Genomic DNA, 14,299 nt, shown 5'->3' with positions numbered 1-14,299 from the left:
AGTTTGGAAAAAGAAGTCCACACAACAACCTGTAGCATTTTAGTTACACCAGTGCACATTTGTGTAGAGGTAAGTTTCAAAGAAGCAATGTGCCATAGTAAATTATTTGCTGTTAGAAAGGACAGAAACTTGCCCCACTTTTCCAGATTAACCCAATGAGGCAGGCTATCTCAAGATCCAATTCTTGAAAAACTATGGGGCACACCTTCCTCTGTGCTGAGCAGACACAAAGAGGAAGAATACAGCTACACAGTAACCTCTTCTGCAGGTGTAGCTCCTGCATCATTCTCAAAAGCGGGGCAAAACCTGGAAGCAGGACAATGATCCAATGTGGCCTGGTTGGCCTGAAAACAATGCAAAGCAGGACACAAACCCCTTCTGAGTTATGTCTGCTGTGAGCAGTCCTAATTGTCAGCACAAGCCATGTGAACCCACTGATACACCGTCTGTGGCACCTGGTAACTACGCCAGCCATGCTGGAAGCCAGGCATGGAGACATGCAGGGTCTGTCCTCCTTTGTCGCACACATCTTACTTATTTAATGCAAATGAGCACATGGCATCTGCCACTTTGGGATCCCAAATGAAGCTATATGTTTCAAACTTAATTTCAGAGTGAAGTCCATCGATGCCCTACTGTCTACTCCTGCAGCTTGAAAGGAAAAACCTCTGAAATGCACACATTTTGCAAAGTTAACATTGGTTTGGAGCATGTCCTGTCCGTGACTTTTGCGGTTATCTCCTTAGTCTTGATCTGACAAACTGTTTTGTTCAAACGCGAAGCAAAGGCCACGGCAATGGCAGTGTAAAACCTTTTTAGATCTGTAGCCCAGAGTAAAGGAGGGAACGCGTCAGAAAAACCCGTCTGGGCGCACCGAGCGTCTGGAGGCGGTGAGGGGAAGGGGGTTCCCTGGCCTCGCGCTGCCGGGAACACAACGGACCGAGCCTCGGGGAAAAAAAAAAACCAACCGCGTTTCCCCGCCGCGGAAGGTGGAGGTTTCCGGCTGAGCCCGGCGGCGGGAAGCTGCCTGCAGCCAGGCGGGGCCGGGGGCTGCTGCCCGGAGAAGCACTGAGGGAGAGGAGCTTCGCCGCCGGGCGCCCCCGCCCGGCCCTGCGCCGCCCTCGCCTGTCCCTGCGGCTCTCCCGAGCTCTCCAGCCACGCAAGCCGTCACCCGGGATGACGCCTCCGCTGCCCGTGGGCCCTGCCCCCGCCTCGGCACCTCCCTGCCGCCGCCGCAGCCGCCTCCCGCCCCTCAGCACCGAGAGGCGCCCTATCGCCGGCCGGGGATCCCCTTACCGCGCGGGGGCTCCGCTCCCGCCAGCCGCCCCCGCCCCCTGCCCTCAACGGCCGCCGCGCGCCGGGGCGGGGCAGGGGGCGGGGCCCAGGCGAAATGCCCGCCCCCGGGCTTTCCCGTGCCGCCTCGGGGGTGCTAGCCCCGCCCCTAGCCCCGCCCCGGCAGCTCCGCGGGGGAGCGGGAGGGGCAGCGCGCCCGGTTCGGCCGTTAAAAGCCTTCCCGCCCCCCCGCGCGGCCAGTCAGCGGGTCGCCGCGCCGGCGGCGCCGAGTCCCTGGTGGGGCAGCGGCCGGTCAACGCGAGGAGGCGGCCGGAGCGCAGCGCAGGGCGTCAACGATGCTGGAGAATGGGTCCCTGAGGAACTGCTGCGACCCGGGCGGGCGAGGCCGCTTCGGCTTGGCGGAGCGGGAGGCGGCGGGTGCCCCGCGGCCCGCCTGGGTGGTGCCGGTGCTCTCCAGCGTGCTGATCTTCACCACCGTGGTGGACATCTTGGGCAACCTGCTGGTCATCGTCTCCGTCTTCAAGAACCGCAAGCTCAGAAACTCAGGTAAGGGCTCGAGCCCCGGCACCCGCCCCCGCGGCGGCAGGTGGTAACGAGCGCCCGGAGCCCCACGGGCACGCTGGTCCCCGCTTTTAGCTGCCCTGAGGAGACCAGCCTGCTTGTGGAGTTCGGGCGGGCCACCTGCTAAAGGCAGAGGACTAAAGAGTCCCCCTCTATCGGTGCTTGCCCGATAATAATGTGTGCGGGGACCTCCAAACGCTCGGTCCTGTGGCAGTCCTTCCTAGCACACTGCCCCTGCGCGCCCCTTAGCCTGTGCTCTGTCCTGCCCCAGCCCTTAGGGGGGAATGCAGGTCATTAAGTGGCTCTTAATGAGGCATTGTGTCGTCTCTATGGAGCTATTGATGAGGGGAATCGGTGCCATCCGATTAAAATACCGGCGACAAAAAGCGTGCCCAAAACGGTCGGAAGAAGAAAGAAGGAACTTTAAAACTTGCTTAAGAGTACTTCTGAAGATGAGGTGCCGTGCGTGTGTGGGAAAGCGGCTCGGCCCACGCTCCAGGGTCTTCCTCGGAGTTCGCAATAGCCTTTCACGAAATCGTCTTTCTTGTCTCCTCGCCGAATATCCTTCAACCAGAAAGCAGCAAATAAAAGTGGGGTGTTTTTCTTGACTCGTGTCTGTAGTTTTTCTTTGTGTGTGCTAAAATGTGGCTCTGCGTGTTGTATTTGCTAAACTTACTTGCTTTCTCTTCTCGTCTTCGCTGGGCTAGTTACACGTGTCTCAAACTACAAAACTCTGCAGTTAGCACCAACTTCTCGGATTTGCCTCCTGGCCAACTTCTGACCTGATTCGCCCGTGTCCCGCTGCCTGCGGACACTCTCTTCCCCCCACCCTGTTGAACGCAGCCGGCTGCGGGCTGCCGGTTGTGACCTGATGCGCAGGATCGGGCTGCTGCTCGCACACCTGCGCTCGGCAGGCTGTTGGGTATTGGTGCAGTGTAAGGCGCTACCCCCGAAATAGCGGTGTATCTACTAAAATTCTCATAGCACCAAGCAGTTCCTAAACTGCTCGCTTCTTCGGGTCTTGAATGCCATCGTTTTGCGGTGCGCTCGCGGGTCGGGGCAACAAAACTTTGCTGAGAGCTGGGGGAAGTCAGGTGCACAGCATCCCCTGTGCTCTCAGAGCCGGCGGGCTCTGCATCATATCGGTCCAGCTTCACACCTAAGAGGCAGCGGGGTGCTTCCTCTCCAAGGGGAAAGAGGGAGACCTGCTGGCTTGTTTCTCCCTGTGGTTTTTGTTTGTGGGTTTTGGTTGTTTGTTTTTTTTTTTTTTTTAACGGGTGTCGCTGCCCGAGCGCTGTTGTGCTTCACGTGTAGTGACTACAGCTCCTCCTAACTGGAAATAGGCACTCCTTCGCCCTTGTTTTAAATTAAATGATGCTTAGGAACAGAAGCAGTTTATAGAAGGATGAGACTTCCTCTCCCTAATCATTACACGTCTAACTGCGTACGAGGGATGCCGGCGGGTCCCATTTACGTGGGGCTGAGTGATCGCACCCCATGGAGCAGCGCCAAACTTGAGGACGTCTGAAAGTGTGGTTTGGGTGAGCAAGGGAAGAAAAAGGGAGGGAGCTGCTCGGGGCGCCGGGCACGGTCCTTCGGCTCCTACTCGGGCTGTGCAAGGGAGCCAAGCCGCTACTGGGAGTAGCAGAGCCGTACCGAGGTCGGTAAAACCTTACCCGGTGCCGAGCCGGGGAAGGCGGCACCCCCGGCAGCCAGCAGTGCCGGGAGCCGGCGCCCTCCGTCCCCCGAGCGGGGGCCGTGGCCGCCGGGCCGGGGCGAGCGGGCGGGTGCTGCTCCGGCCGGCCGGGTGGAGCGGAGCTGAGCTGGGCGCACCGCCGCGGCGGGGGAGGGAGCGCCCCTGAGTCACCAGCGCCCTGCCGGCCCCCTCGGCGCCGGGGGAAGGCGCGTTCCCGGAGGGATTCGCGCCCGGGCTCCGGGGAGGCGAGGGCCCAGGGAACGGGCTCTCGCTGGAGAGCGCGGCCGGCCCGAGGCATCAAATCCCGGCCGAGGGGGGAGCAGGAGAGGGGCTCTCTTCTGAACCGTTTCCTTCGTTCACACGACGGCAGAGGGGAGGGTTTGGACTGGAAGAGGGTGATGGCTGGAAGAATAAGTTTCAAGATACTGATCAAAGTGCTCTGTGGCGTCCTAAGAGTGTTGAAATAAGACGTGGTCTTCTTATCTAATTCAAATACCTACTAATTGATCTCCTTCTAGCGTCATCCTTAATGTGATGTCACTGACCCTGTCCCAAGGATCTCTTCATCTCTGATAAGTACCATGAAGAACAGCAGGGAGTTCCTTCTGCATAATCTTCATAAATTTAATACCTTTTAAATTGCCAGTTCTTAGTTTTCCATCAGGGAGAGATGGCTCTGGGGGATGAAGCTGAAAGAGTTTGGTAGTTTGGTAAATGTCCACAGAGCTTTTTTCAGAGAAAGTTTATTAAGGAGGGAGCAGAGTGGAAGAGGACTGCAAACTCATGTGGGTGGAGTGATGGAGGGAATGGGGAGGTGGTGGAGAGCTAAGGCAGAGCTAAGGCGGTGCTAAGGCAGTGTCCCTAGCGTCCGACAAGGAAATAAGATGGACAAGCAGACGGACTTACAGGTTTTCCTTTCTGAGCAAACCAGAAACAACATGTCCATACTCACAAGGGGAACGGATGTGGTAGAAAGTGAAACGGTGAGAAAAAATGGCATGAAAGGAGTTAGACTTGTAATAAGGGATGTCAGAGAGAGAGAGACAAGATGAAGCTAGTGGAACCGTTGTGACAAGAGACAGGGGGTCCAGATGACGGAAGAAAAAAGGAAGAGGTATAGCACCATGAACGCTCAGTTCTCTTTGAAGGAGCTAATGAGAGATTTTCTTGGGCAGGGATGAGAGTTTGGGACTTCAAATAAGCCACAGATGTATGAGGAATAAATTAAGCAGCTCTGCCCACTTCTCTAGTACAAATAGTAATCTTCCCTTCAGAAAGCAAAACAGGGCTTTAGCATATTTCCAGGATTTATCAACACTATTCTGTCCTAGGCTTTACAGAGAAATCTGATAATTGCAAACAATGTAATTATGCATCACTCTTCTTAAAATTAAAGTGTGACCAAAAGCAAATCTATTTTAATGCTGTTATATAATATGAGGCACAAGAATGGAGTGAAATAAAATTACCTGTTAGCCTTTATATTGGTAAGTATTATGCTCAGCAGGAGAGAAATGGAGATGGGTAAGATTGGTGCTTTTAGAGATTGCTCATTCACTCCTTAAACAGTGGGAATTTTGCCAGCCTTACGACAGAAGGATTGTTTCGTAGCATACAGAAGCCTCTTTCCCACGTTTAAATTTGTTTTTGGAGGGGAAGGGGAAAACTTGTGAAGTCTCTTCCAAGTAATGCATAGCATAATTGGTATGAATCAACATGCCTGTCTTCTTACATAACTGCACCCGGTCTTTCTGTGAGAGGCTGAGCAACTTCTGATCTCTAAAAGTGATTTAATTTACAGAAATTAATGCTTTTATCATTTCTAAATTGGGAGGGGAGTAACTCCAACACACTACAAAATTAAATAAAACTTTGTATATGGAAATAATAAAATAAATTAGCCTGTCTTTCTATTTGAAATGTCAAATGTGTTCTGAATTTTCAAAAGCAACTACTGATTTTGAGTGTCTTCAATTAAGCATGCCCAGGGGAAGGCAGCTTTTAAAGTGCTAAACTTTTGAAGTGCTAAAGTTTACATGTGCTCAAGAACCACTTCTGGATGGTCAAGTATCCTGAAGGTGCATCAAGTCAATCAAAACCACTAGATGCTTTTAAGAAATTCAGGATATGTTTGTATAGCCATAGTTATAGCCATAACATTATGGGCTGGGGTAAGAACCCGGTAAGAAGCACTTCCGAAGGTGGGAACTGGTAAGGCATCTCCCACAGGAGGGAGATAAAGCAAACCATTTGTATTTCATTGTCCTTAAAGCCAGCATAAAATCAGCTAGAGGTGAGGATTAGGCACTAACTCAATATCATGTCAAAGAGTAGTGAGGACTTGGGATCCTTTGACTTTTGGCAGAAGGCTTAATATTAACCTTGGTGCACTGCCAAAGAATACATTAGCAGAAAGTGGTATTTTTAGTGCATTGCATCAACCCTCTTCACTCTCTCCACTATTTTCCTTTCTATATATAACGGATAACACAGCACGATGAGACCCCAATTTCCATTCGAATGGCAAGGTGCTGTTGCAACACAAATTAAATCAAAATTCATGTTTCTTTTACCTGTAAGAACATGGGTGTATTTGCATGTTTAGTTCTATCTAGTGTGTGTGTGGCTGGAGAGATGGACAATACTTCTCATATGTACATCCGTACAAAATAAAACATTCCTGCACATAGAGTTGTAATTTTGGTACTCACCTGTCTACTAAATAAAAATGTTCAGCAATATAACTGAGTCTTGTACTGTTTTTCCATGCTATTTCCCTTTCCGTAGCCTTCACTCCACATCTCTGTAATATAGCTGAGGGTATGTTTTCTCCATTGTTATATGCTGTTTTCAGTTATTCTTCATCGTTTTGGCCACACCAGTTCTCTTCTCTCCTTTATTCCTCCCCTATTATTATTCCTGTCCACTGGGATAGAGGACAGTTTTCTCCTGGGGTGGAATTAATCTCTTAGAAGACTACAATGTGATACCCGTTTCCGAACTTCTTCCCTTGGGCTCCCTTTATAATCAATGGAGAAAAATAAGCATTTTTAGGGCATAGTTAATCTAACTTATTTTTGATATCTACATTAGGATGACATGATTCAGCCCATAAAAGTGTTTTATTTCTCTCCACTAAAAACAAAGAGAATCAAGAGGGACTATCTCAGTGTAGTCACCTACATTTAGGTGAGAAGAAATCAACATATGAAGTCAGAAGTCATCATGTAATAATTCTTCTAGTAACTTGTCAAGTTCCATTTTTAAATTTGCATGTTTTCCTCCCCCTCACCGCCTGTCCTCCAAGAGATCACATGGATCCAAATAAGACTCACATAAAAAAAAATTAAAAAAATACGAATACAACTGAAATGTTCAATATGCTTCCTGGGTCCTGAAACTGCTTGGCAAAATTGTCTTTTAATATCAGCAGTGATGCTGACAAGAATATATTTCGATGAGCAGAGCATGCGATCCCATTTTTTATGGTTTCAGCTAAGACCATGCTTAGCAGAACTTTTGTACTCCTGACTTCTTGAACCCTGGATCCGTGGACTTCTTAGCCCTGGGACTGTGTGTGTTTGGCCTTCGCATTCTCTCTCACATTCAGGATTTCTAGCCTTGAAGCTGCCCAATACTAAGAAATTCATGGGAATCTGACTTCACAAAAGTTCATTGAACCCAACACTCAAGAGTGAATATCTAACAATTACAAATAAAGCTCTTCTATCTCTTTGTAATAATACTATGGTTCAAACATTTTTTTATTTTAACTTTGTGCTTATTAGTTGCTAATTACAGTGCATATTTTTATTTGTAAAACTCTAATTGTCATTTAACTTGGATGAATCATTTCTCTACCTGGTGAGAACTCTTGTGCCATATTAATGAAGAATAAACACATATTTACCTCTCAACCTTTGTTTTTCCATGGTAAACAAGCCAAATGCTTTTAGTTTCCTCTAATTAACCAGGCTCTTCATTTCCTTGATTGTTTCAGGCCTTTCAGTTCACCTATCCCAGCTGAATTAATCTTTCTTGAACAGGAGAAAACTGAACTGTTCACAGTAATGCAGGTGAAGTACCACCAATACCGTCAAGAAAATAATATTAACATTCTATTCTGTTCTGTCCTTCCCTGCAGGGACAGAATGGACCTCATGTGTCTTGGAGTCACATTTTCCTATTGTGTGATAGCATCATATAGATGTCTCTTCTTGGTGCAGTCACTTGCTAATGCAGCTCTACTTTTTCTTCTGCCTTTTCAGTCCACATAATTATTATTCCTTCAGTACCTGACCTCATACCTCATACTATTATACTCTATCCACTTTCTGCTCTTTTAGTCCTCAAAGAAAAAAAGATCTTGACATTTCCCTGTACCAGTGTGGGCTCTCAACTTTATATTATCACAAAATTGTATTAGTTCTCTTTGTGTTTTGAGATTTCTGAATCAGACAAAGTTAGTTCAATGCAGGTTATCTCCCTCTGGTCCAACAATTTTCTTTCATCACCATCCAGGCAGTGGTAGCAACAGACTGTGTGGTACCCTAGCATATGTGCTTCCAAGGCTAGATCAGTTTAGAGCAACCTCCCAGGTACAGAAAGTCCAAGTACAGCTTTTATTAAATAAAGATGATCAGATTAGTTGGTACAGCCACTTTGTATAAGCTCACATTGAATCTTATTCCATTTGCCTTTACCTGCATCTTTAGTTTTCCTTTCCTTCCAAATTTGTTTCTGTAGCCTTGCCTACAATTAAGATGGAATTAAGAAGCCCGAAGATTTCTTGATTCATTCTTCCTTTGCAGTTGATTCACTGCCTTAAATACAAATGCCATGTTAGTACATACTCTGTGGTAGACAAATGGATCTTCCAGGGGTGGCTAGCACTGTTTTAGTTTTCTCATTACTCCCTGACTAATTGTTTTTCTCACTTATTGCTAGCACCATTCCTGCAAAAAGAAACAGCAATTGTGCCGGCACCATAGCGAGGGAGGAGGAAAGGGTAATAAAGTGTGGGAGCACCACAAGTGCAGGTGAGTCATGGCAAAACTGCTCTTCAGGATGCATGTGGGAGCCCAGGTCTGTGCCATAGCCTGAGAGAAATCAGCACTTCCCTACTGGCAGTGAGGACCAGAGAACACATTCGGCCCCTTTTTACAGGTCCCACACGTGGCTCTCTTTCCTTTCAGAAGCTACGACACCATCTCTGAGGTAACAGATGTTAACAAATTCCTGCTATCAATTGTATTCAATCTCTCTGACATTTTAGCTTTATCATAGATATGTTAATTAATTAATACCTGCCAGCCTGTCCTGTCCCCAAGCCCACCATTATTTTCCTTATTAAAAACGGTAGCAAAATCTTTCTTCAGACCAGCAGCGGTTTTAAGCTGATTTTCAGATTCCCCTTCCCCCAGTAACTCCTCTTTCTTTTTTCCTTTCGTTAATGTGGTGAAAGGGCATTTTATTTGTTTTAGAAGTCTTTGCAAAGCTGATTGTTTAGATTTTTGCCAGTTCCCATTTTATCCATTTTTGTTCTCCCTAGCAGTTTTCTTTGGTGGACATACCTTTTCCTGTTCCTTCTTGCCTCATTTCTTGCCCCTAGTATCTTTGCTGAGACGACTTTTCCTCCAGCTAGGTCCGGAACTTTTTCTTGTATTTTTTTTCCTCTTTTGGATGCAAGTTCCAGAGAATATTTTTATATCTTTAATATGAAGAAATGCCAAGCTTCCTCCACATTCAAGTCCCTAAGCTCCTCAATACAGCTGACTTCACTTTCCTAATTAGCTTCTTTTATTTATCAAAATGTGCAAAACCCCTTCTTAGTTATGTCTGTTTTGTTTATTCTTCCATTTAATTTAAACAAAATAATCTCATCTGCTTTCAATACAATCTTATTTTCTACGACAGGCTCTTCAGGGTTGTCTTTGTTCTTTATCGAAACAAAGGCCAGGGTATGTTGGCAAACAGACTCTGTATTGAAGAAGTCTACTGGGTGTATGTCCAGAACTCAACAGCCATTAGTATGTTTATTATCTCCTTTACGTATGAGGAGCTGCAGGGTCCCATCATTAAATTGTTTCCATTAGTATTTCCCTACTAAAACAGCAGTGATCTCATCCTACTGCAGGTTTCTGCGTCCTTCCCTGCACGTTGTCTTTACAGCTCTTCCTTACTGTAATTTTGGCTTTTACCAGGATGTCATCCTCTCTTTTTTTTTATTTTTTTCTTTTTTCCTTTTATTTTTTATTTTTTCTTTTTTTCTTTTTTCTTTTTTTTTTTTAATTTTATGAAGACTATACACCTTTCAGTTAATATTTCTCTTCTCTGATCATTGGTGCAATTCCATTCTAACAGAATTATTTCCATAAAGTTTGATTTTAATTTCTCACTAGTTTTGGATCCTCTATTTTGTGGCATAGGTTCCTGGCATTCTTTTACTGACTCTACTGCTTTTCTTATTACCACTCCACTCGAACTCCTCAGTCTTTGAGCTCCTATTTTCTGTATTTGTTGCCACCATCTTCCTGAAGCCAAAATTCCCCCTGCCCTGGGTGTTAAATGACGAAACTATATGATTCCTTCTCAGGCTTTCTTCCCATGTCTCAATTTCAAGTTCTTTTTATTCATTCTGCCAACTTGGATTGCAAGCTGGTATCCCATATGCTTAGGTGAAGTCTGTCTATGAAGATATGAAACCTCTTCTCAGAGAACACCTCCAAATGATCAATACTCCAAATCTTTCTACATCACTTCTAGAATTATTCAGTTATGTGCCCATGACTCATATCATACTTCTAATTACACTTCTATTCTCTTCTTGGAGAGGAGACAGAATATGTTCATCGCCAATTCCATCCTCTTTTCTGTGAGACTTGGTTCAAACAGTAACCAGCTGAGAAAATAAATCTTCAAAGTTACTTATACAATAATAACTTTAAACTTTGTTAACCTGTTAATTATTCCAAAAGTAGAAGAGCAAAGTGAAAAGCCAGTATTGTTCATTTGCAAATTAAAAAAATTACTTTAACAAAGGAAGTATCCTTCAGCGAAAGGAAGTAAACCTTCAGCTTTTCTACTGACAAGTAAAAAGATGTTATATTGAGACATGCTGCTTCACTTCAAGACAAGTAAAGACATGCAGGTGGCATAGTCACTACGTGCCAACTGGGAGCTATCCCATCCCTCCTTTCTGTGAACTACAACTTATGGTTCTTAAGACTCTTGGGAATCTATATTCAAGAGACTGAGCATTCCAGCAAGCTCATCTGAAATCAAGCATTACTCACTGGAATGCACAGGGTGTAATCTTAGGATTGTTACAGAGGAAAAGTTTCACACAACACCTTAGCTGGAATTTCCATCTTCACTCAGACAAACCTTCTGGTCTGCAAACTCAAGACAGCATGCGACTTTAACACAACTTTGTACTTTCTTCCATGTTGTCCTTTAAAATTAGAGGGCCATTCTTTTTAGCCTCTCAGGTAAAAGTTAATTCCTCCATTTTCTTCTAAGCACCTCAGTAAACCCCTTCTGATGTAGTAAACTGCACAGTAACTGCTACTGCAATGCTCTGAAGTGAAGCCACTCATTGCTGGGGGCATTTTTAGCCTCGTTCATTGAGGCTGTTAACAATTCTGAGTTCAGGCTTAAGGACTGCATCCTTCATCTATCCAAGAGCTGCTAAGAATGGTGGGTGTTACCCGCTGTACTGAATACAGAGATATGCAGAAAGAGTCAGCACACCATTACTTCTCACATAAGCATGAAATGAAAATAACAGATTTCCCAAAGTGTTCACAAGCCAAGGAACTTACTGGGCACCAAGCTGTTCAGAAACAGCCCCCACTTTACACCTATGTGCAAAATTGCTTAATTCCGTTATCTACATGGTTAGAATTCACAAAAAGCAGATGTGAAACACTTTACACAAGGAATACTTGTGTATATTCTGAAGCAGAGGTGACCTTTCCCAAAGCTTTCCTACAGGAACCAGCTAACTACACTACTAAAGAGTAGCTAACTACCAGATAAAACCAGTAACTTCATTGGTAGCTACACTAAACCAGGTAACTAACCAGGTAAATAACTGGTAACGACATTAAACCAGCTAACTATACTATTCAAAGCTCCACCAAAGCTGATCATGCATTCTGTTCTGAGAAAAATGCTATGCTCTTTCAGATCCCCTGTGCTTCATTCATGAAATGTAAATAAAAATCATCCACAAATGACTGAGAGAGAAGTACTTTGGAAACTGTAAGAGATGCAGCTATGTATTCCTTCTTTTACCACCAAACACTGCCAGTACCACTGAGGCCAAAATAACTTATCTGAAGAGTTGAAATGCCTTCCACAACACTTCCAGAAAGTTCATGTATAATTTATTTTCAAGACAGGATTACAGGCCTGTGGGTAGCCTCAGCCTTATGAGAATATGTGACATGCTTCCAATTAGTGTCTCATTCTCGGCTGTTGCTTTTTAGATTAATTATATCATAACCTAAGCAAAGTTTGACTTAATTAATGGTTGGAAGACAAGCAGTCAATAAAATTGCAGGATGCTATAAGAAGGTACCACTTCCGATTCATTAATAAGGTAATGAATAGTTGATGGAGTAACTAATCCTGGAAACTATTTCCAAAAACATGAAGGACAAGAAGGTGATTGGTAGTAATCAGCATGGATTTACAAATGGAAAATCATGCTTAACCAACCTGATAGCCTTCTATAATGACATGATTAGCTTGGTGGATGAGGGGAGAGCACTGGGTGTTGTTTACCTTGACTTTAGTAAAGCTTTTGACACTGTTTCCCATAACATCCTCATAGACTAGCTGACAAAGTAGGGGCTAGATAAGTGGACAGTGAGGTAGATGGAAAACTGGCTGAATGATTGGGCCCGGGGGGTTGTGATCAGTGGCACAAAGTCCAGTAGGAGGGCAAGCCACTAGTGGTGTGCCTCAGGGGTCAGTATCGGGACCAATACTCTTTAACTTCTTCATTAATGACCCGGATGATGCAGCAGAGCGTACCCTCAGCAAGTTCACAGATGATACAAAACTGAGAGGAGTGACTAATAAGCCAGAGGGTCATGCTGCCATTCAGAGGGATAGGGACAGGCTGGAGAAATGGGCTGACAGGAACTTCATGAAGTTCAACAAGGGGAAGTGTGAAGTCCTGTACCTGGGGAGGAACAACCCCAGGCACCAGTATGTGCTGGGGGACACCCAGCTGGAAAACAGCTTGGCAGAAAAGGACCCGGGGGTCCTGGTGGACAACAAGCTGATCATGAGCTAGCAATGCACCCTTGCAGCAAAGAAGGCTAACAGCCTCCTGGGCTGCATCAGAGCATTTCCAGCAAGCCAAGGAAGGTGATCCTTCCCCTCAGCACTGATAAGGCCACACCTGCAGTGCTGTGTCCAGTTCTGGGCTCCCCAGTGCAAGAAAGATATGGACTTACTGGAGAGAATTCTGCTATAGAGACACTAAGGTGATTAGGGGCTTGGAGCATCTCCTGTATGAGGAGAGGCTGAGAGAGCTGTGACAGTTCAGCCTGGAGAAGAGAAAGCTCAGGGGGATCTTATCAATGTGTATAAATACCTGGTGGGAGGGAGTGAAGAAGAGGCAGCCAGATTCTTCTCAGTAGTGCCCACTGAGAAGACAAGAGGTAATGGGTACAAATTAAAACCCGTGAAATTCCATCTGAACACAAGAAAACTTTTTTCACTGTGTGGGTGGTTAAACACTGGAACAGGTTGCCCAGAGCAGTTGTGGAGTCTCCATCTCCACAGGTAATGAAAACCTGACTGGACACAGTCCTGGGCAACCTGCTTTCACTGACCCTGCTTGAGCAGGAGGGGTTGGACTAGATGATCTCAGGAGGTCCCTTCCAACCTAAAAGAGTCTGTGATATGGTGATTCTGTAAGGCTCCAGCATGACATCATAACTTGCTGTAAAAAACTTGTATTTTAACCTAAGTACTGGTGGAAAGATCTTCATTTGACATAATTGGCAGAACTCTATTAACAGCACTAGCTCACCGACGCATAGGTAGGCTTTGACTCATCCTGACTTCTGAGATCCCTGATTTCTGAAAAGCTTTCTTTTTTCAGCGCACATATGTTTAAAGGTGGTAAATTTCCTGTGCCTTTAATGTGGTCTTTTATTGCTTACTCTCACTATTTTTCCGTTCCTTTATTGCTCCAGTTTGGAAAAGACCAAACAGGAAAAGAAAGTGAAGATGGAAATATGTTTGCAGTAGTATTAGTGCCTTTGGTTGCATGTCATCTGTTAAGCAACAGATAGCCTTTTGATAAAGAAAAGGAATGTAATAGTTTGTGTTGGCAGAACTCTGTATTTGCAATACAAAGTGATGCTGAAAACAGCTGGGAGGTAAACTCTCATGAATCTTCTGCATGAGTAGGTCCAACCCTTAACTGGAACATAAAAATAATTTTCCAAAAGAGAAAACAAAGCAACACACCTTCTCACACTTTTAATTACATCAGCACAGTCAGCTGACAGAAAATGCTATATTTAAAGGACTTTCTGTTAAATAGAAAGGCCTAATTCTTAGATAATGCAACAATTATTTGATTAATAGGGGACTGGTATCCTTATATGCCTTTGTCTTGTTACGTTAGATGTCATGATAGAAAGAAAATTTAAAATTCAAAGTCCCCTGCTAAAAGTCAGGTAGTACACTGGCATATTCCAGATAATTTACTGGCTTAAAATA

At 45.3% G+C, this 14,299-nt stretch overlaps 1 protein-coding gene across 2 annotated transcripts in view; it reads left to right on the top strand.

Moving 5' to 3' along the window:
• The first annotated feature begins 1,580 nt into the window (after positions 1-1,580).
• Positions 1,581-14,299, top strand: part of MTNR1B (melatonin receptor 1B) — a 39,432-nt gene continuing 26,713 nt past the window's right edge. For both annotated transcript variants that reach the window (XM_076328320.1, XM_076328321.1), the window contains exon 1: positions 1,581-1,839. In XM_076328320.1, coding sequence (XP_076184435.1) covers positions 1,629-1,839 — 211 coding nt within the window. In that variant the 5' untranslated portion in view covers positions 1,581-1,628. The remainder of the gene's footprint in view (positions 1,840-14,299) is intronic.

The sequence above is a fragment of the Aptenodytes patagonicus genome, chromosome 1 (genome assembly GCF_965638725.1).
Source record: "Aptenodytes patagonicus chromosome 1, bAptPat1.pri.cur, whole genome shotgun sequence".
Taxonomy (NCBI): domain Eukaryota; kingdom Metazoa; phylum Chordata; class Aves; order Sphenisciformes; family Spheniscidae; genus Aptenodytes; species Aptenodytes patagonicus.
The sequence above is the reverse complement of the archived record's forward strand: the minus strand, read 5'-3'. Positions and strand labels throughout refer to the sequence as shown.